The 22,850-nt window shown below is 53.5% G+C and overlaps 8 protein-coding genes across 8 annotated transcripts; 3 read left to right on the top strand and 5 right to left on the bottom strand.

Annotated features, from left to right (window-relative positions):
- Positions 1 to 738: 738 nt before the first annotated feature.
- On the top strand, positions 739 to 2,082 carry Z520_11312 (uncharacterized protein; the record flags this gene model as incomplete). Its single annotated transcript, XM_016781801.1, has 1 exon — positions 739 to 2,082. The coding sequence occupies one exon, from the start codon at positions 739 to 741 to the stop codon at positions 2,080 to 2,082; it is 1,344 nt and encodes a 447-aa protein (XP_016627162.1).
- Positions 2,083 to 3,510: 1,428 nt separating this feature from the next.
- Positions 3,511 to 5,552, bottom strand: Z520_11311 (uncharacterized protein; the record flags this gene model as incomplete). The annotated part of the gene is made up of 5 exons (XM_016781800.1): positions 3,511 to 3,624; positions 3,756 to 4,336; positions 4,420 to 4,513; positions 4,585 to 5,391; positions 5,478 to 5,552. 5 exons carry the CDS (start codon positions 5,550 to 5,552, stop codon positions 3,511 to 3,513), a joined length of 1,671 nt encoding a protein of 556 aa, XP_016627161.1.
- A 2,735-nt stretch (positions 5,553 to 8,287) lies between these two features.
- Positions 8,288 to 9,766, bottom strand: Z520_11310 (uncharacterized protein; the record flags this gene model as incomplete). Its single annotated transcript, XM_016781799.1, has 1 exon — positions 8,288 to 9,766. The coding sequence occupies one exon, from the start codon at positions 9,764 to 9,766 to the stop codon at positions 8,288 to 8,290; it is 1,479 nt and encodes a 492-aa protein (XP_016627160.1).
- Positions 9,767 to 10,180: 414 nt separating this feature from the next.
- On the top strand, positions 10,181 to 11,116 carry Z520_11309 (uncharacterized protein; the record flags this gene model as incomplete). Its single annotated transcript, XM_016781798.1, has 2 exons — positions 10,181 to 10,295; positions 10,350 to 11,116. 2 exons carry the CDS (start codon positions 10,181 to 10,183, stop codon positions 11,114 to 11,116), a joined length of 882 nt encoding a protein of 293 aa, XP_016627159.1.
- A 401-nt stretch (positions 11,117 to 11,517) lies between these two features.
- Positions 11,518 to 12,549, bottom strand: Z520_11308 (uncharacterized protein; the record flags this gene model as incomplete). Its single annotated transcript, XM_016781797.1, has 1 exon — positions 11,518 to 12,549. One exon carries the CDS (start codon positions 12,547 to 12,549, stop codon positions 11,518 to 11,520), a length of 1,032 nt encoding a protein of 343 aa, XP_016627158.1.
- Positions 12,550 to 13,731: 1,182 nt separating this feature from the next.
- Positions 13,732 to 15,077, bottom strand: Z520_11307 (cell differentiation protein rcd1; the record flags this gene model as incomplete). Its single annotated transcript, XM_016781796.1, has 4 exons — positions 13,732 to 13,909; positions 13,966 to 14,238; positions 14,287 to 14,404; positions 14,459 to 15,077. 4 exons carry the CDS (start codon positions 15,075 to 15,077, stop codon positions 13,732 to 13,734), a joined length of 1,188 nt encoding a protein of 395 aa, XP_016627157.1.
- Positions 15,078 to 15,935: 858 nt separating this feature from the next.
- Z520_11306 (uncharacterized protein) lies at positions 15,936 to 17,120 on the bottom strand (the record flags this gene model as incomplete). Its single annotated transcript, XM_016781795.1, has 2 exons — positions 15,936 to 16,000; positions 16,064 to 17,120. 2 exons carry the CDS (start codon positions 17,118 to 17,120, stop codon positions 15,936 to 15,938), a joined length of 1,122 nt encoding a protein of 373 aa, XP_016627156.1.
- A 4,591-nt stretch (positions 17,121 to 21,711) lies between these two features.
- Z520_11305 (uncharacterized protein) lies at positions 21,712 to 22,406 on the top strand (the record flags this gene model as incomplete). Its single annotated transcript, XM_016781794.1, has 2 exons — positions 21,712 to 22,008; positions 22,065 to 22,406. The coding sequence occupies 2 exons, from the start codon at positions 21,712 to 21,714 to the stop codon at positions 22,404 to 22,406; spliced, it is 639 nt and encodes a 212-aa protein (XP_016627155.1).
- Positions 22,407 to 22,850: the final 444 nt, after the last annotated feature.

Raw genomic sequence — 22,850 nt, 5'->3', positions numbered from 1 at the left:
TGGTCCGCCTCCCGCTCATATGCCATTCTGAACATTTCCCATCTGCTCTCTGCTCGATCCTCGATCGCGTCCCGCACTGAACGCCAGCAATCGCAAAAACCTGCAAACCCACCGAGACGACCCTCGCGCAACCTCCGGCTCAAGAAAAACCCCCATCGTGTCCTCATAGACCCTTTCTTCCCGTGCTCCTTCATTATCGATCCCTCTTTCCTCCTGCGTGGTGTAAAAGGGTTATACAGAAAATACATACCCTTGGTTGTCCCTGTCCATCAAGGGTCCTTTCTCTTCCTAGCATCTCTCACCAGCTACAGCATCTCTATACCAACCAGCCGCAGATCCTCTAGTCAAGCCCACCTATACCGTCGTGCTAGAGGTCAATACACTCCCCATCCATACGTGGTTCAGCTCTTGGCTACCGGGGACTCTCATTCAGACCGCCTCCTTTGGCAAAGCGCTTCTGTCTGTCTGTGATTTCTATCGTTCCTCTGTGAAGAGTGCAACGTCCCAAGAAATCACCGTCCTCAGTCCACCGGGTGACCTTCTTCCCTCTGAACCTTGAATCATCTCAAGCTGTTCGACATTTTCACCGGCCTCTCTCAGGCGTAGGTACCTGTCCAAGTCCTCTAGCTCCAATGCTTAGTAGCCTTTTCGTATCCTGACTTGACTTGACAGTTGCTTTCTCTAGCTCATTTCGGACCAGCGGCCTGTCCGCTGGGCGCGTGGTGAGTGCGTCCAACAATGGATGTACAGACGCAATCTCGAGGAGCACGTATCTTCTCGATCTTGAACGACAACGACTGTCCATCTTTCGTCATCCGCCCGAGACAAATTAGGCAGCCTTCTCCAGAGCCAGAGTCGGAGTCTGAATCCCGCCATTCATCAGACTCTTCATCCTACTCTCCGCCGCAGAGGGAAGGGCGGCCGGTTCTTCTGCGTCAACCAAAGTACGCGAGAGAATCGTCCATCTCCTCGGTCGGCTCGCCTCCTCTCTTGAGACTTTCGTCTTCTTCATCCAAGGGTTCCAGTTGCAGTATGGACTCCTCTCCGTCGCCTGCAACTCCGTTTAATTATGTGGACAACACCTTACTTCACTATGACCCGCTCATGCGCCAAGACCTGGTGGGCTACTTGCCTTCTCCCACCACCGTCACCCCATTTCTAGAACAACAATTGATGATCACCCCAACCATGCCGGATCAATTCTCTAGCAAGCTGATGCATCCCCTCACCCCTGCTCAGTATCCCATCGTGCCCGCACCGCTTCATCCCAGTCTCCAAAACCTCCCCCACCCCTCAAGGTCCAACATTGCGACCGCGCCTATCCCACCTCCCGTCGTCACCTCGGCTCCTGCGAGCGAACAAGCAAGGACCTCTCCTTCGGCGAGCTCAGGCGCCACTCCTGGGAAGAAGAACAAATACCCCTGCCCCTATGCGCAGTCACACAACTGCCAGGCCACCTTCACTACATCAGGACATGCCGCGCGTCACGGAAAGAAACACACGGGAGAGAAGGGGGTGCACTGCCCTATCTGCAATAAAGCCTTTACACGAAAAGACAACATGAAGCAACATGAGCGCACCCACAAGGGCGCTTCCGCGTCAGGGAGCACTAGCGATGAATCGACGCGTAAAAGCAAGGCTGCTATCACCAAAGACGCGCAGAGGGCCAAACAACACAAGAAGCTGGACAAGATCAACACCGAAGCCAGCCGTCGGTCCAGTCTGATCCATTCGCCTTTGTCCGAGGTGACGTCCATTGCACCTACAGCCATCGATACCCCTCTCAATGTCGATGAGTCTGCTTTCTATCACGACCCACCTCAAGTGCTTATGCCCATCCACACTATCCCAGAGAGTGTCTCTCCCAGCTCTCTCTATCCTCCTCTAGGCGACGATCCTCTACTGAACAGCACTTCAATCGGGCAAGTGCCTACCTTGGGCAAATCCAACGAGCACAACTTGGTGGGGAGTGGGCTGTTGCAGCCCATGCCACCCACTCTGACCCGTGGGTTTTCGGATCTGGACACCCTTGCGCAGGCAGCCGAAAGCTTCGACACTTCTTTCTACCACCAAAACTTGTAATTCTAGGACGCAACAATCTTGTTTCTCAATTTTTCTCTCTCTCCAACACTGATGATGCAGCCTCGTGAATGAGGGTGTGCATTGCTTGTCTTCATCGATACCTTTGCACAGCGCTGGCGTTTAGGGTATGCATGACTGCAAGCAAACGACGGATTCTGCTAAAATGAGCGGTTCTTCTGTGGCGCGATTACGGGCGAGGCGCGTTATGAAGAATTGGTCTGGGTTGAACTGGACATGGGTCCATTGACTCTGCAGGACAAAATAATACCGTCTTGCTTTATTGTTGAATTTGGAATCAAAGTATACGGATGAGGCTACTGGGCAACAAAAAGCACCCGGGCACACGAAAGGGTGGGCAGGGATTTTGTTTTTGGCAGCTCACTGTTCAGAATTGGCTGTCCATCCTATCACAGCCTCGCAATCGAACAACGCATTATGATACCCGCGGGTTGTTTTTGTGGGATGTCCTTCCGGCTTGTATTTTGACTACCAGGCTAGAGAAGGCAGTCGAAGTGGGAGGGTGCTAATATAAGGGGGTCACCGAGCACAACGAGCACATGTACGAGTACTACTATACGAAGATATCCTTCATTTTCATGTCCCTTATGGCATCAGGCATATCATGATGTGACCCCTTAAAAAAAACCTTGTCTCCATTAACGTTTGCTTCTTTCTCTCATGTTCCGGACACTGCGAGGATGATCGACAATGGGCTTTTTGACGATCGGAACCTCCATCCCCGGAAGGGCTGTACATATGATTCCGGGCCACATCCCTGATCCGCTCTTTCCCACACAAATCTATTTCCCTCTTCACTAGCGAGCGCCGCCGTTCACCCCATTGTCTTGACATGCTTACGTGCGAGGAAACGTAGAGATGTTTGCTACAGGCGGTATCTTCCCCCCCCCCCAAAAACGTCTCTCTCTCTCTCTCTCTCTCGCATATACAGAAAAACCAAGCTGGAAAAGGTACTCTAGGTACTTCTAGTAGCTGTCGCGGGCAAAATCCACTGGGGTTTTTTGGTCCTCGAAAAGTATCGGGGATTTCTTCGGACCTGAAAATCGACAAAGTGGAAGATATCGTATATGTACATGTACATGTACTTGTATGTGATGCTGGAGGAGACGAGAACACGAGGCGCACGCGGCGATATAATACAGAGGGTTCAATGCATGCATACGTACATAATTACCTAGATGTCACCTGCCTAGGTAGCTGCTGAGAGATAATGGGCACCTCTCCCTCGGATGTAACGACAATGAAGAGGCGGTTATGGCATGCTAGCGTCGAAACTATTATATATGGGCTTGTTGGAAACTCTCGCCTTGTCCTCCTCCTGCTCCTCCTTCCTCCCTCCCTCCTCTCCTTCTTCTTGTCATCGGTAGGTACTACTGCAAGGCACATTTTCTTCCTCACCACCCCTCCCCCTTAGACCTTGTCGACAGCGACGACGGTGTTGTCCTCCGTGATGGCCAGGGTGTGGGATTCGAGCGAATACTTGACCGGGTTCTTTGCTTCAAAGATCTTGTCCAGTTCCTCGAGCTACAATAGAGATTGAGTAATTAGCAATTTATCCTTTTTTTGGGTTGGAGGTAAATAGACAGACCACATCGAGGGCCCAAAAAAAAAGGGAGGGGTGGGGAAGAAAGGGGATGAGAAAGTTGACGACTTACAGTCCGCTTCCTGGTCTCCGGGAAGAAGAAATAAGCGAGCACACCCTGGACAAAAGTCCAGACCACGAAGATTATGTACGTCTTCCACTGGATCTCCTTGATGGCCACGGGCCAGGCGAATTGGTTGATCAGGCCGGCGGCGTTGACGAAGAAGGACTGGAAGGCCATGCCCTTTGCGCGAATCTCGTAGCTGTAGACCTCGACCGGGTACAGGGCCTGCAGGGGCGTGAGGTTGAACGAGTACCACGCGCCGAAGATGAAGATGAAGGCCAACACGGCGTTGCCCGCGGCGTGGTTGCTGAACTTGGCGTCGCCGGCGTCCACGGAGCCGGACGTGAGCGAGTTTGCCAGCGTGCCCGCCGACGCCGTCATGCACACCCAGATCACCGACACGCCAAAGAAACCGGCCAACATCATCTTGCGGCGACCGATGCGCTCGACGAAATGCGCGCCCAGCACCGCGAAGCAAAATTGCTCCACGCTGTAGCCGAGCTGGACGTTGGCCTTTCCGATCGAGGTGTTGACGCCGGCGGTGTCGAGGACCGCCGACATGAAGTAGGAAAGAGGGCCGTTACCGCACCCTGTGTTGAGGGAGATGAGTTAGTGGCCAGCGGGGGGGAACAAAAGAGGGGGAGAGGAGCCACGAGTGCTAGAGAAAACTTACATTGCGTAAAGGCAGAGAACCAGCAAGCGACGGCGGTTCGGTAGATGCTCGACTTCCTGTTGAACAGAGCACGGTAATCCCAGAAACGTTTGTCCTGTCAAAAAGTCAATCAGTCAGCTTTCCGTAGGAACATCTGCTGGCCAACACAAGGAAGCAATAACTTACAGAGCCGTCCAGCTCAAGGTACTCCTCATACTCATGGAGTTGGAGTTTGACCCAGGGAGACTCAGCATTGCCATAGCCGTGCCACTTGGTGAGGATGTCGTGGGCCTTTTGGCGCTTCCCACTGGCATACACCCACCTGGGCGACTCGGGCAGGAAGAAGGCGAACACAGCGATAAATCCCGGGAAGACCATTTGCAACCAGATGGGGATGAGCCACGAGTTGTTGCCCTGGATATCGAGACCGCCTCGGGTTGCGCCTGAGGACAAGATCGAGCCGGCCAACCAGGTGGTGTTGCAGAGACCCGTGATGATACCGCGATACTTGGGATGAGCCGTCTCCACGATCCAGATGGGGCCGGCCGCTGCGGCAATGGTGACGCCGAACCCAAGGACGAACCGACCCCCCATCATCTGTCCCTCGGAGGCATTGGCAGAGGTCAAGCCCTGAATGACCGTGCCGACAATGATGAGAACGCTGCCAATGAACATGCCCACCCGGCGTCCCCATTGGTCAATGCAGGGTCCGACGAAAGGCAGGGCAGAGACACCGCCAATCTGGTACATGGAGGTGATGAGGCCGGCCCAGATACCCTTGTTCTGCCCGTGGAAGTGCTTGAGGAAGTATTCCTTGTTGTTGAGCAGACCGCCGAACAACATGGTGTCATATCCGTTCATGGTCTGGCAGAAGAAGCCGATGAGCAGGCACGCGAACAGCTGCAGGGTGCGTGGGTGCAAGAGTGGCACATCTTCCTGGATCAAAGCCTCGTTGAAGGCCTCGCTGCCTCTGACTTCCTTGACTTCGATGACCTACAACACAGGAAGGTTGCGTTAGTCTTTTCAATTCTGGTAAGGACGGATACTAAGCGCCGTGTCAAGACATTTGGGGAGCTCACATCTTTGCTCTTGTCGATCGAGTCAAGACGCTCAAGGGTCTGCGCCGTTGGGTCAGCAATCTTCTCTGAAGCCATCCCGCACTCCAGCTGTTTCTGGATGGATAACGGTTCGAGGTGGAAGGAAGGAACTGTCTGTCCAAAGAGTGAGAGCTGGCGTCGGGGGAGGAACTGGAAGGGGTCATGAACGGGCTATATAATCTCTATATCCAAGGCATCTCTGTCATATGGCAGCGGAGCTTCATAGACCACCGTTTCTAGCCTGGTGTGGGCCATGGGGTATGCGGGATGGTCAGACCATCTGCCATCTGGCCGTAGCTAGCCTTGGGTAGAAGAAAAGCCTCCCGACATGAAGCCGATGGAGGAGGGGGAGGTCTGAGAGGCTCGGTGGTGGATCGCCACAGAGATGCTAGTATGGAGCACTGGCGAGCCCAAAGACTCCTAGCCACCTTGAATCTGGGGGCATGAGATTTCCTCCAACTGCTTGCGGAGTATCCGTACGGGGTTCCCAGGATATGGTGGATGTCTGGAGCTGGGATGCAGGTCACTGGGTCAACGATGCGGGTAGCTCTTCGGTTAGAGCCTCCAATCCCATTCTCCGGACACCGATGGCCTGACAGCAAAAGGGGAGCTTTGGGTAGACAGGAACGACGGGTTCCAGTCGGCCGAAGACGAACCTTCAGAGCCTCGCGTTCGCCAGATTGCAATTCCTCGTCCGAGCAATTGGTCTTGCCTCCGAGGTTCAAGCGGGCATTTAGTTCACGAGAAATCCATACTAGGTACTTTCCTGCACAAGCAGCCAAGGTCGAGCTGGGGGACAGGCGCCGTTAAACTCTCCTGGTCTGGTGTTGGCGACCTTGGCTATCCATGGTCATTCGCCGGGTCCGCGTCGAGGTGAGACGAACACCAGTCTAGAAGCCACACGCTTTGTTCCTTCAGGCTCTAGTGCCGCCTTGGTCGTAGGGAATATCCCTTCGAGTCTTGGCTACCCTCGGTCCAAATACTGTCGCGTGGTCATTGGCGGGAAATTGAGAGAAACGAACAAGAAGCGAGCAAGTGTCACTTCTTGTTGTCCTGCCGAACATTAAGCGGTAGAGCAGTGCATGTCCGGCACCGACCTTCAGTTTCCTGGAAATCATCGGGTAAACACGAACGATGTCAGGCCCCAAGTTCTTGTCAGTGGCGTCTGGTGCGGTGCCTGTCGTTGTCATTGATTATAGCATTGAAGCGCTTGTGGCTTCCTCGTGTTTTCCACATTTGTCCATGTCATGTCAACACCAGAGCTCCTGCAAGCTCTTCCTGTCCTTGCGCCACTGCTAGGTTGAACTTCGGGCCACGTCTTTGCTGGTCTTGTAGCACGGAAGGAGGACGGAACATTCCTTCGACCGGCTGCCCCTTATAGACTTCCTGCTTGGTATGGTGACTACGAGAGTACGGCTCCTAATTCACAGAGCACTGTTGTCAGTAGATTCTAAAAGCCTTTCAACCACGACTCGGCACTGGCTGGCTGATCCTCGGATGTAGACTTGGAGTCTTTGTCAAACCATCCAAGAGGAGGCATGGCACAACAAGATTGGTGTCTTCCATCTCAGCCTTGCGTGGTATTGATGGTATGTGATCGCTCTTCTTTTGGCTCTCTCGCATCCGTCTCAAGAGGGTGAATCTGACCCTGAACGGTGGCGTGAAAAAGCCCAACGCACAGACTCGTTTGGAAACCCTCAGCGGTCATCACGCTTCGATGTGCTTCTTAGACACGATACCGGAGGAGGAAAAGCAAAGGCTGCGGCTGCCCTTGACCTGGCAATCGCGGTCCCAGGATCGAACGTCTGTTGGCTATGTTCTGGGCCACTGCCTGTGGTGATCTCGAGCTAGGAAGCTCCGACTCCTCGGTCTCATGTTGTTCTGGAAATCATGCCAGTTCCCTCTTCACCCCGGTGTGACAATGCAGGAAATCCCTCAAGTCAAAGTTCAACCGCCTCCTGTTGTCTAAGTGGTCGACTGAGGGCCTTGACCAGGTCATCGTAATGGGGGCTCCACAAGAGCCGTGAGCATTTGGACGGTCTGGAATGGTGTTTCGCCACTCGTCTTCGCCGTCGATAACAGCTCCAACACCGTCATCCTGATGCTGGTCTTCACACATCGGGGGAAATTTCGGTATTGCTTTCACGCTCACAGTCACGTTTGTTGTTCAATATTCCCGCTGATCAATTTTTCAGAGCAGCATTCGCATCGGAACCCCTGTCTTGCCAACCAGATAGAGAGGCTGTGCGAGCGGCACACAAGCACCCCCAGTTGGCTCCAGCCGCCTAGAGCTTCTGGCCATCGAGGTGGCTCTCCTCGTCTGCAAACCTGGCTTTTAATTTCTTGGAAGATCGAACTTCCCAAGTGGTGCTCGGACTCTGGTCGATTGGACTCGGGTATCGCCTGAACGCACTCCACGAACCGAGGGACTCGAATGTCTCGGCCCCGTTTCTCGGTAGCTTGGCTTAGATCCTGCAACAGCTCTTACTTCTTGCCCGCAAAAGGGATCTGCGCTGGGTCTGAGCGCATGTGGGAGAGAGAGTTGTGTACAACATCAGGAGATCGAGCCCAGACTCTAATGCTGGTTGGCGTCCAGGCCCAGACCGAGTGTGTCAACTCCTAGCCAGCTACTGGATATGGATTGCCACTTCCTTCGTCAGCATAGCTGCAGCTGTGTCTCAGCCCCTGAATTTGCACTGGTCAACGTTTGCATGGATTATCAGCGGGACAAGAATGCTGGAGGGTGTAGCTGCCATCCGAGGGATGCTACTGTCAATCGGCCTCTCCTGCTCCTATCGGTCTAGAATCCCAAAGGCTATCTGGGTCTGTGGTGTCCGCCACCCTTCCTTTGCACCGCTGTTCCCTCCAGGGCCACTTTGTGATGCAAGGAGGTCTTCGGTCCAGTTGGCTAGACTCGCAGACAGTTCCAGTAGGGTTCCCAACGCATTGTTTGAGCGAGAATCCAGGTTGCGAAGCACCTCTACCTTCGTTTCAACCAGAGTCTTCGACACCGTCGACATATGCAGCCCAGAGAGCACCTCGCCCGAGACAAGTGCCGGCCAGGCAAGATGTTTCCGCAGGTGAGTAGGTGTAATGATCTCGATGGCGCAGAGCCATTCGGTCATTTTGATCATCTTTGCAGGGCCATCGGAATGATCGAGCCCTGCTACGCGGTCCCCTTTCATCCCACACCCAGTCATTTTCACCACTAGCATTGTGATGAATAGCTGGACACCGATGAAGAAGGCCCAAAGCAGGAACGCCGCCTCGTTGACTGCGTCCGGGGAGAAGATGTCCTTGGGTTCTGCAAGCTTGAACCAAACGGCGTAACAGCTGAAAAACCGGTCATACCCTTCACTGGGAGATACTTGGAACCCGGACAATGTCGTTTCAAGGGCTCTAAACAAATTTTGCCCAGTTCCTGTGTGTGCAATACACTCGTGAGCTGCAAGAAGCGATGCCAGGCCCTTGGAAAGCAGCACCTGTGAGCGAGTGCCGGGAGTCAGACATTCGGCATTGAGTTTCGACGAGGATGTCCGTTGCATTGGGGAGAAACTTGAATTAGACGGGATATCAAAGACCGACTCTTTTCCCTCATCTCCGATTTGTCTCGTAATAAGGGCACAACCTCGGACAAAGGTTGCAAAGTCGACGGCTGAGCCAGGCAGAAGAGTGGACTGAAAAGCCAAGGCGTAGCAAGTTGCCAGCATCACATCGTACTCGATTGACGAGTGATGGGATTTGGCGAACGCATTCTTCAGACCTGATATTGCACGGCCCTTGTATAATAACGCAGTGCACTTGTCATCGTCCACGCTGGTCAACGTGTTCAAGTGTGAAGCTGCTAGAGCCAACAAAGCATTCATCAGGTGCTCCGAATGATGACCGAGTTGAGGTACGTCTTGCGTCCAAGCTAACTTATTGGCCAGTGGCAGTGGAGGGTAGGCGAAGCAGAGGAAGTGGTGGAACAGCCGTAGATCGTGCAGCGTGAAAGATGCAGAGGCCATTGACATCTCGACGGTTGTCCCTAGCGAAGATTGCTTGACCTCCGTGGCCTTCCCTTGCTTCTTGATCCGTCGTTTGTTTGATGCTGAATACTGACAGTCCTTTCCCTTCGACACGCAGTTGTCACATTGAGGCTTCTCCTCTCCGCACTTGACATGACGGACCTTGCATGTATAGCAGCCCGCCCGGGATTTCTTGTGGGCTCGACGAACAGTCGCCCCGTAAGGGATTATTGTCAAGTAGAGGGCATCCGGGTGACTCGCCATCTAGTCTCCATGCGTCTCTTTCTCGCCCAAGAATGAGATCCTATCAGTACGACGGCGAGACAGTAAATCTTGCAGGGAAATTGATAATTGAAAGAGCAACGTTCACATTTCAAGGGCCAAACAAGAAGCAGCTTGTCTGCCTCGTCAGCTTGGCGAAGACTGCGCTATCACCAATCAGGAATAGTTTGCGATACAAATACGGTTTCCCTTTTGGGTTGGACGGCGCCCCACCGCCTTTCGTCATTGGACAGTGACGTCTTCATTCAACTTCGCGGTCTTTCTCTTGTCTCTGGTGGTCACAGCGAATTCTACCTTCAGTTGTCCCTTAGAATGTTGCTGGTGGTACTTCTTGCCCGAACAGTCATATGCTTTGCAAGAGTCCCCCTTCACTTACATTCGTCACCTGCTTCGAAAATGAGTTGGATGGACTCCTGGTCAAGACCAGGCAAACATGCTGCAGTGCCACCTCCCTTCTATCTCACCCAGGGAGAAGATGTCCCCTACTGCAGAACTTGCGGTAGAGTGATAAGTCAGTTACTGGTCCCCAATGGCTACGGAGCTTGGAATCACTGATAGTACCAAGGTAACCGCAAGCAGCAACAGAAGGGATCAGACACCATCAAATATTGCTCCGATCGATGTCGAAATCGAAAGCCAGGCCCAGCAGACAAAAAATTGGAGAGAATGATTGTGGCTCTTTTGAATGCAGAGGCAGGATCCGGGATTGAGAAAACCGCCGCTCAGTCCAAGCTGACCAAGGGCGACCGACGAATCATCCTGACATGTGAAGAAATCGAAGAAGTCATCTTCGGCAGGAGACACGATCCCACGAAAACATTTGGGCGCAAGAAGAATCGTGCGAGCCGTGCGCTGCAGGAAGATGGCGAATGGAAAAGCGTGGATATGGATGGGAATCACGATCTCTCTTCCGATCAGGACGTATCGCCAATAGAGGAAAGTCATCAACGAATCCGTCCAAGGGTCCGGCCGCCTCAGCTAGAATCCGATGTCAATGGAAGCATTGGTGGAGAGAAAGGTTGGGCCGAGCGTCACTCTGAAACCCCCGAAGAGTACGAAAAGAGACTTGAGGGACAGCAGCGCGCCGAAGAGCGTGAGATGGTCCGCAGGGCCGCGAGGCGAGGTGTTGTGTTTGGCTTTGATGTGGATTCCTCACAATCGGATGCCCAGACACAACAAATCAAGGGGAACTCAGGGCCAGGTCGGATTGCAATCAAAACGGGACATCAACCATCTCCACCGCCGCGACGAAAGTGTGAGGCGCTGATGAACGGTTCGGTAGTGGAGCCCAGTTTTGCCAAAGGTAATTGGGCTATTCGATGGAGGGAGTAAAGCTTCCGCGGCCTGCAATATCAACCTTGATGCATTTCGTCCTTGTATTATTAGAAGCATTTACGAAGCACTGGATCTTCACCTCACGGCCAGGAAACAAGAGGGCGATTTGTGGAGGCGGCTTGGGATTTTTTATTTCGATGCTTTGCATTTGAATGTGCTTGATTCGGGGATCTTTTGCTCAGATGATAAAGCAACCTGTAGACTCAGAAAGAGCCTGCAGGCAAAGATCTGGCTACCTATCATCAGCACAATCACCTCATCGGAGTAGAGAGAGGCTCGAAGTGCACGCGTACGCTTTCACCAGTCCAAAGTTCGTTGTAGTTCTCGCACTTGGGCGCCTCGCAAACCTGAGATTGGATACAAGATAGCCATTCTCGTCGAATTTTTGTCGACATTTCTTACATGTTGACGTGAGCCATGCCGCGGGCGTGATAACGATCTCCCTTGACGGGATTCCTCTTTAGGATGTCTGCAATCTCCTTCATCTCGGCGTCGTCGAGGTCGACCATCTTTGTGTTCTCGAGGACACGCTCGGGCGTGGTGGCGCCGGGGATGGGGATGATGGTGCCCAGCGTGACCTGCTCGCCACTGTCGACCGTGACGGTGCGGCCGCTCAGGCTGCGGACCCAGGCTATGGCGATCTGGGCCTTTGTCACACCCTTGCGCTCCGCGAGTTTCGACACCTCGTCGACGATCTGGTTGTTGTACTCGAGCACGTCGTCCTGGAAGCGCGGCATGTGCTTGCGGATGTCGCCCTCTGGGATGTCGGCGTTTTTGCGGACCGTCTCGCCCGCCAAAGCGCCCCGGCTGAGTGGGGAGTAGGCGACGATGGGGATGTTGAGGCGCGCGCACGTCGCGGCCACGCCGTTGCGCAAGATGTCCGTCGTCCACAGGGACACTTCGACCTCGACGGCGGCGATCGGGTGGATGGCGTGCGCCCGCTCGATGGTGCTCGCTTTGACCTCGGACAGGCCGATGCCGCCGATCTTGCCCTCCTCGACGAGCTGCGCCAGAGCGCCGATGGTCTCTTCAAGCGGGGTGTCGGGATCGAGCCGCGCACATTCGAAGATGTCGATGCCCTTGGTGCCGTCGAGAACCTTCAGGCAGTCTTCCACGCTCCGGCGCACGTTGGCGGCAGAGCCGTCGGGCTTCAGCTGGCCGGGGACCAGGCCGCCTTTGATGCTGAGCACGATCTTGTCGGCGTCTTCCGGGTGTAGTTTGAAGTACTCGTGGAGTAAGTGACAGGAGTGCCGCTCGGGCGTCCCGTAGAGTTCCCCGCCGTTCCAGAAGTTGGCCCCTTGCGACAGCGCCGTCTCCATGGCCTTGAAGCTGTCGCTGGCTGGTTGTGGATTCGGTCTCCAAGTCAGGCCCATCAGACCATAGCCTATGGGGCCGATGGGCTTCTCAAGGATCTTGACGTTGGCAGGCATGGTTCGATGTCCCTAACGGCGTTTTGAGATTGCTGGGAATGTTCTCTTGACGCAAAACAAGCGGCGCGCAATCTTTATCCCTGAAGGGGCCAGACGCGTGCTGTGTGGATGTGGTCCAAAAAAGCTTTACAGGACAGTCGTAGACCCAAGGGCAAAGAACGTCGTCGATATTTGGAACTTGGATCTTCGAGACCGATGTTGGGATTTAGAAAAGAGATGGCGTCAAGGATCGTTGCCTGAAGAAGCAGGTCATGATGTTGGTAGTGACGTTGGTGGAGCAGCGCGACAAGTCGATACCTACCTAGGTATGCAAGGTTCAAGGCGACGGAGCGGAGAAGAGCAGCTGCTTCACCTAAGTCCGTCGGTTCATATATACACGCCCAGGCACGCCAGGTCAGTAAAAGATCAATGTCATTGTACTATGCTATGGAATACATCTGGGTTCTGTAAGGTGTAAGGTAACTATTTGCAGGAACAGAAAGGTGTCGCCGACTTGTTGTTGGGCAGAAGACAGAAGGAGTTCATGCGTGTCATCCCACTGTAAAGACCTGAGGCTCCGAGACAGTAAGCCTGGGTTTTGTGTAATCCAAAAAGACCCCTGGTGCCCTTCCTTCGACAGCCACGTCCTCGCCCATGCCACTCCAATCCATGTACAGGTCAGCGTGTTTTGTAGAGCTTGGTTATATTCCCGTGCCAAAGAAAAAAAGTCAAGAGATGGTGGCCTCCCTTCCCCCCCAAAACAGGTAGAAACGCGCTGGCACAAACCACTTTTTTCCCTCCTCGCAATTCCATCCATCGCAGCCATCAGGTCCCCTGACCTCAACCGAGGAGTTCCTGGCTCTTGGTACAATCTTCGGGCATCAAGCCACGCCTTTGTGCATTGATCATGTCTTCGTTCAATTAATGGAAAACAGTGCGCCTGTCATGTCTTCCTCGCCGAGGCCATTGGGTATATGTTCTATGCTTGGTGATGTTGATGCCTGTGTTGCCAACAACTAAAAGGAAAGACTCCAAACCTTTCCTGCTTCATGCTTGTCCCAGCTTGTCGCCAGCGCAGCGGTCGCAATGCTGGGTAAATTCTTGAGAAACTCGTCACTCTGATGAAGGGTATCGTCGACCACCGGTTATCTTCGCACAGCAAATCCGATGCAGAGCCCGCGTTTGACGCCAAAGGTTCGAAAATTATTCAAATTGCTCATTTTGCGTATCGGTAACAGTGTCGCTCAGGTTGATGAGGAGCTGGGCCAGACATCGCTTGGTGGCAGCATCATCCCGGAGGACGTTGGAAAACGTCGCGTCTCGAAGTGGCTCGGGCAGGCACTGTCGCAGCGCTTGACGCGCTCGGTTGTTGTCACTGAGCCTTGCATAGGGTTTAGTTTGAAGCGCCGCATTTGGCAATATGGACCAGAAACTCACCTCAAGAAGCATCTAACTACGTGTTTCAAGAGCCGGACAGTCTGCGTCTCGACCAAGCCAATGACCATGTTGCTCAGCACGGTGCCGACCGCGTAGAATCTTTCATAGGTGGCACAGATGTATCCCAGCCCTGTGTCGTCAAGTAAGATCTTCTGGACAATGAAGATGGCCACAGTTTTGGACAATTCACTGCCCGTTTCCATAATGCGCAGGCAGAGCGGAATGATCTCCGTGGTCAACAGAAACGTGATCGTCGGCGAAGAGTTGTTGGTGCTACCGTGTGCTCCTGGCGTGCCTGCTGGGTTCATTGAGACACCAGACGAGGGTTCATTCTTGACAAGCGCACCAATAACACCGAGTGACGTGAGCCGCAAGTATTCGAAAGGTCTTGACTTGGAGGTGGTATTCAGGAACGGATAGAGAAAGAGTGGGATATGCGCTGGCAACAACAATTAGCATCGCATCCGCATTCCGATCCCATGAGGATGCGTACCATTGAGAAACAGGCCCCTGGTTTCATTGTGGCTTGCCACACACTGAAGCAAGGCCAAGGCGTTGCACACGCGGTTGCTGGCTGCCGCGGTGAGCTGACTTGGGTTCAACAGCGGATAGACCGAGATAATCTCCTGGAGCAGACTGGTCATGACGCCAAAACTGTGCCATAGGACCAACGCGAGCTCCGGCACTTGTTCCCTTTTTTTGCTCAGTTCCATCAGAGCTCCCTCCCTTCTGTTCGGATCCATCAACTCCGCCACCCATTGTAAGACCTTGCGATTCTCTTCCGAGAGTTGTTGATCCATGCCCGCCGACGCCTGTTCGTTCATCGAGGTCAAAGATGGGCCGAGGGCATTCTGCGCGGTGTCGGCCGTAGCCTGCCGGGTTGTATTCTGCGCATGGGAAGAGTTGTGGTTCGGATTGATGGCGAGTCGGGAGTAGTGTTGCTGCTGAGCGGCGGCGGCGGCAGCAGCAACAGCGGCAGCTTGGGCTTGCGCCTGTTGCTGTCCGTGGTTCAGGTTCTGGTGACTCTGCTGCGGACCGTTGTGCTGCCAGGAGGATTGATCATGCTGGTTGTATTGTTGCTGATGTGAGTAAAGATGCTGTGTCTGAAGCATGGTGGTTCGAGGGTCGAGTTCAGGTCAGGCCAAAGTCATTCTCAGATCGAAAGGGCGAGGCACTAAAAATGTCAGACACTCGAAGGATGGTGACGGTGACCGCAGTCCAAGTCACCAGGCAAATTCGAGGACAATGTGAGTGACTAAGATCGGAAGTATAGAGGCTGGACTCGACAATGGAAAGGAACAAAAGGGATTCGATGCAGGAAGTGCAGAGCGGGGAGCGGGAATGAAATCGGCCCCCTACTACTTTGCAGTCTGCAGAAAACTCGAAGGGGATCACGAGCTTAATTGTGGGTTCAGTTGACTGTGGCTCACTGTACATGCCTAACGAGGCGACCTGCCTAGGCGTCGTAGGCATGCACGAGAGGTGATCGTAGGCTCGGATGCTTGGCAGCTTAGTTAAGAAAGGCGCTCTGGAGCGAAACGGCGAGGTCTCCGAGGGCTCCTTCGTCACCTATTTGTCCCGAACTGGGGCCACCTAAACAGCCTTGTAGGCTTGTTTCAGTTATGCGATGATCCAACCACTAACTACATGCCGAGGCTGCCCACGCCCCGTACATCCATAGGTACGAGGTACACATTTCTTTAGAACGACAAGCTATCACTTTCCGTCTTCTTGCTGTGTCGCGGCTGTGTCTTCAAGATGGTCTCATTTGTGCATTCTCTGTCCATCATTGTATATATTCGTACTCGGTACCGTGCTCATCTCCATATACAGGTCTCATCCGTCCACTGTACCACGGCATTCATTCAATTACACCCCGTGTCCAACTTTCAGATCCAGACATCCGAAATTCCTCATGCCCAATGCAATATGCTCCGCTAGAAAAACAACATTGAATTTGGAATCATCATCTACGTTTCATCGTCTCGAGCGTGACCTGCTGCTTCGCCTCGTTCTCCGATCCGAGGAGCTTTCACTACCTGTTGGCAAAGTTAGCAAAATGTGTGAGGAAGACAATCCGCGCCTCAGTTGTACTTACTTGATCCCGTGTAATCGGAAAAGTAGGAACTGCCATAGCCCTCGCTGCTCTTATCGTCACGTCGATTTCTCCTCTTCAAACCAAGCCACAGGGCTAGAGCCCCTAATGCTGCAGCCATCCAGCCTGCTGTTCCCCATCCGCTTCTCCTCTTCTCCTCCACGACCTCAGATCTCCCGGGTCTGGTGCCAAACCACGTTCTTCGTCCTCTGCCATCCCTGTGCGAGTGTCTTTCCACGTACACTTCTTCTTCGGTACGTCTTCGCCGTTTTCCAAGGCCGAAAATGGCCAAAAGCCCGTCGATCAGTCCCTTGAAGATGCAGCAGGCGCAGAACAAGATGAGGAGGAAGATGCCTGCAATGACACCAATCACGATGCCCGCAATTGCACCTCCACTCAGCCCTCCACCAGAACTCGATGATGACGGTCCAACAATGATGCTGCCGTCCGTTCCGACAGGCGTTTGGAAAGGTGCTGTAGTAGTGGCCCCGGTGATACTCGTGACGGTGACGAGGGTGTTGCTGGTTGGTCGGAGCGGGGCGCTGGCGCTGGCGGTGTTGGTGATAACGGTAGTGACGGTATAGAGGCTGCTATAGTATCCAGAACTTCCCCCACCCACGGCTGCGCAGATTCCAGCGGATTGGCAGAACTGTCCTGACAGACAGCAGACATTGCCGCAGGGTGTTTCGCCAAGAGAGTATGAGCAGCTGATGGTGCTCGCCGGCACATAGGAGCTGTAGGTGGAGGTGACAGTCTTTAGATCTGTCTGCACAAACGTTACAGTGGTGTATTCCCATTGTCCGGCGACTGTTGTCGCTGCTGTTGCCGTGGCTCCAGCTCCGCACTGGGCTTCGTCGTTGGAATCAGTGTAGCAGACCTCACCAGCTTCGCAGCATAACTGTCCATAGTATCCGCAAGGGTTTTCACATCTCTTCTCGATATCTTGAAGGTCGTCAAAGCTCTGCAGGAAATCGGGCAAGAGTCCTGCAATCACAGATCGCGAGAGTAGGGCGGCGAGGAAGATCGAGGTCAGCGACAAAGGCGCCTCGGGGAGTCGCATGGCTGCAGCACAGAGCCGAGCGTTCGTTCGCAGTCACAAGTAGGTGTAAATGGGTGTCTGAGTGTTATGTTCGCATTGGGTGTATGTTCACCTTTGTTGGAAGGGTCGAGGTTGGGTTGTAAAGCAATACTTCCGTAGTCCAGCCGCGCAACTGTCTCGTGAATACCTTTGACTTTCTAAAGAACGGCAATAAACAAGAATTAGAGTATGAGAGAGTTGGAAACAATTGAAGATGAAAGCTAGCGTTGGGCAGAAGCGGGAGGGTTTTTTGGGCGCTCGAAGGTAAGGTACCAGCCTCCCACCGCCCTGCCACCGGGATATTTGACACACGAACAAGTTGAGACCGAGAGCGAAATTAGATAGCTTGCCAGGTGGCTGGGAGACAACAATGTGACTGACTAGGAAGATATGGCTCGGACCCTGCCGTCAAGAAAAAGATGAACAAGACATATTCGAGACAAGCACTGTTGTTTGGGTTGCTGCGCTGTATGGCGGCACGGTGCGGGACTGGCAGCTGCGGACTCTGGGAGTTGTCGGCACCCAACTGGCAGCGGGCAATCCGATTCCTCGGTTACATGTGTTGTCCAGCTAAGGGTCATTTTGCTTTCAAGTATTACTGGTGCGGCGAGGGCAAACACCCATATGCGATAATAAGTGTTTGTTCTGGTCAAGGAACCGTGTGATATTTTGTTAATTTTTAATTCCCCTAGAGCTTATCACAACGCCCACCTTTGCTGTATTGCCTGGTTGCCCTTTGGCCTGGAAGGCCCGAAGATCGTGATCTGCACCCGCCACAACTTAATATCACTAGCCACTTCTTGGCACAGCGCCACAGCATCACCTGATCCTCGGCAGACTTGCCTGTTCGGGACTCTCTGCTGTCGGAAGTCGATATGGGTGTTGTCGACCTTCACCGCATCTCGATCTTCCCTCCTTCGTTTTGTCACGATTCCGAATCTGTCAACTACGGAGTGAAGGTGCGGCAGTTTTGCTCGCCAAATCTACCAATGATCATTCAGCACATCTTGGCGTGAGGCAGGCACACAAAGACGAAGCTTGATGACGTCAATGGATTGGAATCCGTTTCCGAGCATCTCCGGCGAGGCTGGCACCTGGACAAGATGGGAAGGCGTAACGCGAACACCAAGGAAGGTAAATGGCGCTCGCCATGATACCTAGGTAGGTAGGCACGCCGCCCCAATCGTCGATCAATATGGAATTCTTCTGGAATCAAAGAACAACACGTAAACACGTGGGGCCGCCCACTATCACGGCGGGCGCATGACCACCTTGTGCTGGCAACCCAAGACCTTACTCCTGTACGTAGAGCCCAGCACTCTTTGCCGAAATATGCCTGTCCCCATTCAAACTTCCTGACCCAATCCTGTGTGGTACTCTCCCCCTGTCTTGTAATTGAGCTAATCCACGACTACAGGGGAGCGACATACCGGTTCGAGTGACGTTCATCCTAGTGGTGTGACCGATCCACAGAGCGAGTCCGGGCGGAGCGAGGCTTGACGACATTGAAGATCCATTCTTTTCAGCATTTCAATCCACTCCAGAAATCAGTACCGAGAACTGGCCCTCCATTGTCCTGAGCCTATACAGCTGTATTGCAGTTACATTACCTATTGTTCGAGACACCGCAAGTTGAAAACCTGCTTACAATGTGTGGACATTGGTAACGTCAGCTACTAAACCGGCCTCGATCACTTATGGCCAGTCCGGGTGTGTGCAAAGCAACCAATCAACCGGGTTGTCTCTGACTCTGTGCTCCTGGCACTGTCTCCAGTGTCCTTGCGGAGACTTTTGCCAGATGGTTTGGCCCTCCCATGACGTCGAGCTTCCCATTTTCAATACTAGAGCAATTTTCTACACCTTTGCCAGAAGTATGGATGTGGAAAGTCTGGAAGACGCGTGTGACCACGCCACAACGTGTGCCCCTTGCAAGGTATGCAAGGCAGGCTACGGAGAGGAACCGAATGGGCACATGTTGGGGCCAGGTCGGTGACAGAGACGGCCTGCTATGATATCTTCTGTCTTGGCGGTTGAATCCCAGCCGTTGGCCTTCTGCCGGTATCCGGACTGTGTGGGTTCCAATCTGCTGAACGGACAAGCCTTATCGAAAAGAGGCTTAATGAACGCGACGTTGAACCAACCTCAGATTAGTCACTCCGTCGGATGATCTGCCAGAAGCAGTACTGCCTAATGTTCCAGGAGCACGTCTAGGTGCATGTTGCAGATTCTCGGGTCCAATAAGCCAAACCCTTCCAAGTCCACTATTGTCCCTGGACACTAGCGGAGGATCCACGTGCCTGAAGGCCTAGCCACCAGTGTTTGCCTGGATGTCGCAGCTGTGGCAACCAGATCTTGAAAGTAAGTGTAGATCTTTGCGTGTTGTGCCTGCTCAGCTAACCTCAATGGCGCCCGGCTGGGCAGCAAACTCTTCTATAATGCTATCAAGCCTCTGAATGCCATTGTGCCTCAGATACAATTCAATGGGCATCTTCGCTCTATAGGACCTGACATGCTGCTCAGTGTCTCGGTGTCTGGCAGCGCTTCGTTTTGCGCCAGACTAGCTCGGCAACAATCGCCAAGGCTGCATGAGATCAACTTCTTTCCAGAACGCAGATCACGTTCTGGATGATTTCCTGACTCAGGGTCACGCGGCTATCTGGGGTCCATGATGAAGCGGTGCGACCCGAGAAGCTCAGATGGAGTGAGATACTGGTGGGCATATCGATACGTATGGAGAAGACCCTGCTTTTTCCATATTTCCCCCTCCAGTAATGATCGCTATCTATATGCAGAGACAGGAATGTTGCCAGCCATACCACTTCACTGTGGTACTTGAGGGTCAAATCTGCCTTGGTTCATCGAAAGGCCTGGGTTCAGCCCGAGTCCTCTGGCCTCCTTGAGAGCGAGGCCGGCTGACCGGATTGGCATTGTCCGGTACTGATCGTACTAGCCATGCTGCTCCTTCGCAGAGGTCATGCAAGGAGCCGTTGGTCCACCTCCGCGCCAACGTGCCAATTGAAGCATCGAGCTTAAGCTTATATTCCCTGGTCAGTCTTTACGTACACTACGAAGAGGCGTTCTCTATGGAGAGCATTCGCTCCTATGTGGCAGTGCATTCAGGATTATTGGCAGCAAGTGTCACTATTAGTGTGATATGCATGAGAATGAGATCCGAATCCTTTGTGATGAGCGCCGAGTGGCCAGAGCCGGTGAGTTGGGACGCAGCTGGCCAAGTCCAGTCACAGCCTTACTTCCCAACCCTTGACCATGGTATAGAAGAAATGCCTAGAATTCGCCATGTGCTTGTTTAGCGACCGCTCAAAAAAACAAAATCATGGTGTGATGCTGGCTAGATAAAGATGGATGCTGGGTACACTGTACGCTTTGAAGCTCCTGATGGCTGCTGTTTGTTGGTGCTTGCGACCTGCCTAACTACTGTCCTACCTTGGGGACCGGGTACTAGGCGTACCTCCATGCTTTCGTTGCCAGTTGTCCCTTCTCATTGAAGGCCATGCAGGGCTTGTAGCAGGCACTGGCGACATGGTACTCCCTCTACAGGAGCGTTTCAGCCTCATTCGCTTTATTGACAAGGCCAGTGAGGCCTAAGGCTGCGGGGGACCGATTTTCTCTGCCTTTGGTGGATCAGTACCTGGCGAGCTGGGTACCTAGTCATGGGAAACTCCGGCATCACTATGTCATTGAACAGGGCTGCCAGGGCCGCCTGAGCCTTCTGCTCGTAGGTCCTACTACCTTGCTCATACCAGCTAATACCATTGTTACTGCTGCCATCAATCCCACTCGCCAACTGTCTGCCATGCCCATCATTCCCACCATGCCCACAATTTGGAGCTTACGAGTCCCTGTAGTTAAGGATTCCCCTACTTCGTCACAGTGCCTGGGCTCGCGGGCACCCACGCACCCCAGGTGCCACGGCCCTACGGGCATGCCTGGGGATTACAGCATCTCCCAACCCTAGGTACGGACCCTACCAACACGCCAACCCTTGCGCAGAACGGAGCTCCTTCTATGATGATTAGCGTGTAATTAGCGCAAGCCACTTTCTGCCTCTCTGGGAAAGGTCCAGAGTAAGGTTGCATAAAGGTTCTGGCTGACTGATGAAGGCACAACCGGGTCTTGCTGCACAGTGAGATAGCGAGCTAGCAGGGGGTTGCATGATTAATGCGCCTTCTGAGAAAGGAATAGCCCGGTCTTCTCCATCTCGCGCCCAGGACCAGCCCAGGACCAGCCCAGGACCAGGGTTATTGCTGGGCCCTTCCAAGGTGACCGAGACGCCAGGACGAAATCGAAAAGTCTGCTCCGAGTGGACAGTGGTGGGCGTGTTGAAACCACAACAAGCATTCGTGCAGACCACCCTTTTACTACCTGCGCCAGCCTTGTGCTCGGACAGGCCTTGTATAAGAAATGCACTTGCCCCCCCACCATTTGCCTTCACAGCCCCTCCTCTCTCCAACCCACCCTGTTCACTGAACTACAAAGCAACTACAAAGACCAAAAATCAGAACTCATATCTCCTAACATCCCTTGCACTATCAAAACCACATCTCACATTACCATGACCGACTACCGTTCTGCCAACGGCTGGCCTCAGCAATCCGCCAACTACTCCCCCATTGACACCTCATTTCAATGGGACTACGCCGGCGTCCAATCGCCGAAGAACATGGTCAGCCACTATAATGATCTTCTGCAACGAGCCGCCGATTTCTACGCCACACTCGACAACTCCTTCGACAGCATGTCATCGTCCGGGTCCGACAGCTCTTACCGATCAACGCCAGAGCGCCGAGTGTCCCCGACGAGCAGTAGTGTCGTCGCTCAAGTCAAGAGCTCCATTCCAGACAAGATCGAGGTAAGTTCGAAGAGCCTACTGTTCCAGCGAAATCGTGGGGGCTGACAAATGCACAGAGAAGACGAGAACAAAACCGCTCCTCGCAGCGAGCATACAGGGAACGCAAGGAGCGCCACCAGAAGGAGCTCGAAGAGCAGATCACCCAGTGGCAGCAGAAGCATCAGCTGCTCTCCCGATCGTATTCACAGCAAACCGAGGAAGTCGCTCGTCTAAAGGCTCAAATTGAGCAACTCAACGGCGAAATTACCCAGCTCCAGTCTGGCCTGCCCAGCCTGTGCGGCTCATTATGCCAGTCGCCCCAAGAGTTCGACTTGGTGCCGTTCTTCAACTCAGAGGCGCTGAGCCCGCAGAGCACTCCTCGGCTATCGCACTCGTTTCCTAGCAGGCGCAACTCGTAAAGAGCTCAGCCGCCCGCCGCTGATGATGACGAATGAGTGATTTTTACTGGACAGCATAGCGCGAGGCTGGAACGACAAAGGGGCGTTGGGATGGACCGGGAACGCGGAGTTTGGGCGTTTGATGTTCAACGGATGATCAAATGTGCATTTGAGCGAGAGGCAAATTGTGCATTACATGTTGTGTGACCCTGAAATCTACGGGCGTGAGTGGTGTGCGTGTGTGGAATGTTTGCATCTGCGGACGAGCAGAGTTTCGGAAAATTGTCCTGGAAGGGGCCTACATGAGATGTCTTCCTCAGTCAGAAAGGCACTATAATGCTGAGTTACGATGACCAGGCGCTAATGGCTTGGAGCAGCCTCCATGGAGCGAGCTTTTGAGATAGAGAAATGATTTCGCCTCGACTTGGCTCGCGCCAAATGGAATACTACTGAAGGAATGGGCGG

The sequence above is a fragment of the Fonsecaea multimorphosa genome (assembly GCF_000836435.1).
Source record: "Fonsecaea multimorphosa CBS 102226 unplaced genomic scaffold supercont1.37, whole genome shotgun sequence".
NCBI lineage: Eukaryota > Fungi > Ascomycota > Eurotiomycetes > Chaetothyriales > Herpotrichiellaceae > Fonsecaea > Fonsecaea multimorphosa.
Note: the sequence above shows the minus strand (reverse complement) of the source record. Positions and strands in the feature narration are given on the sequence as shown.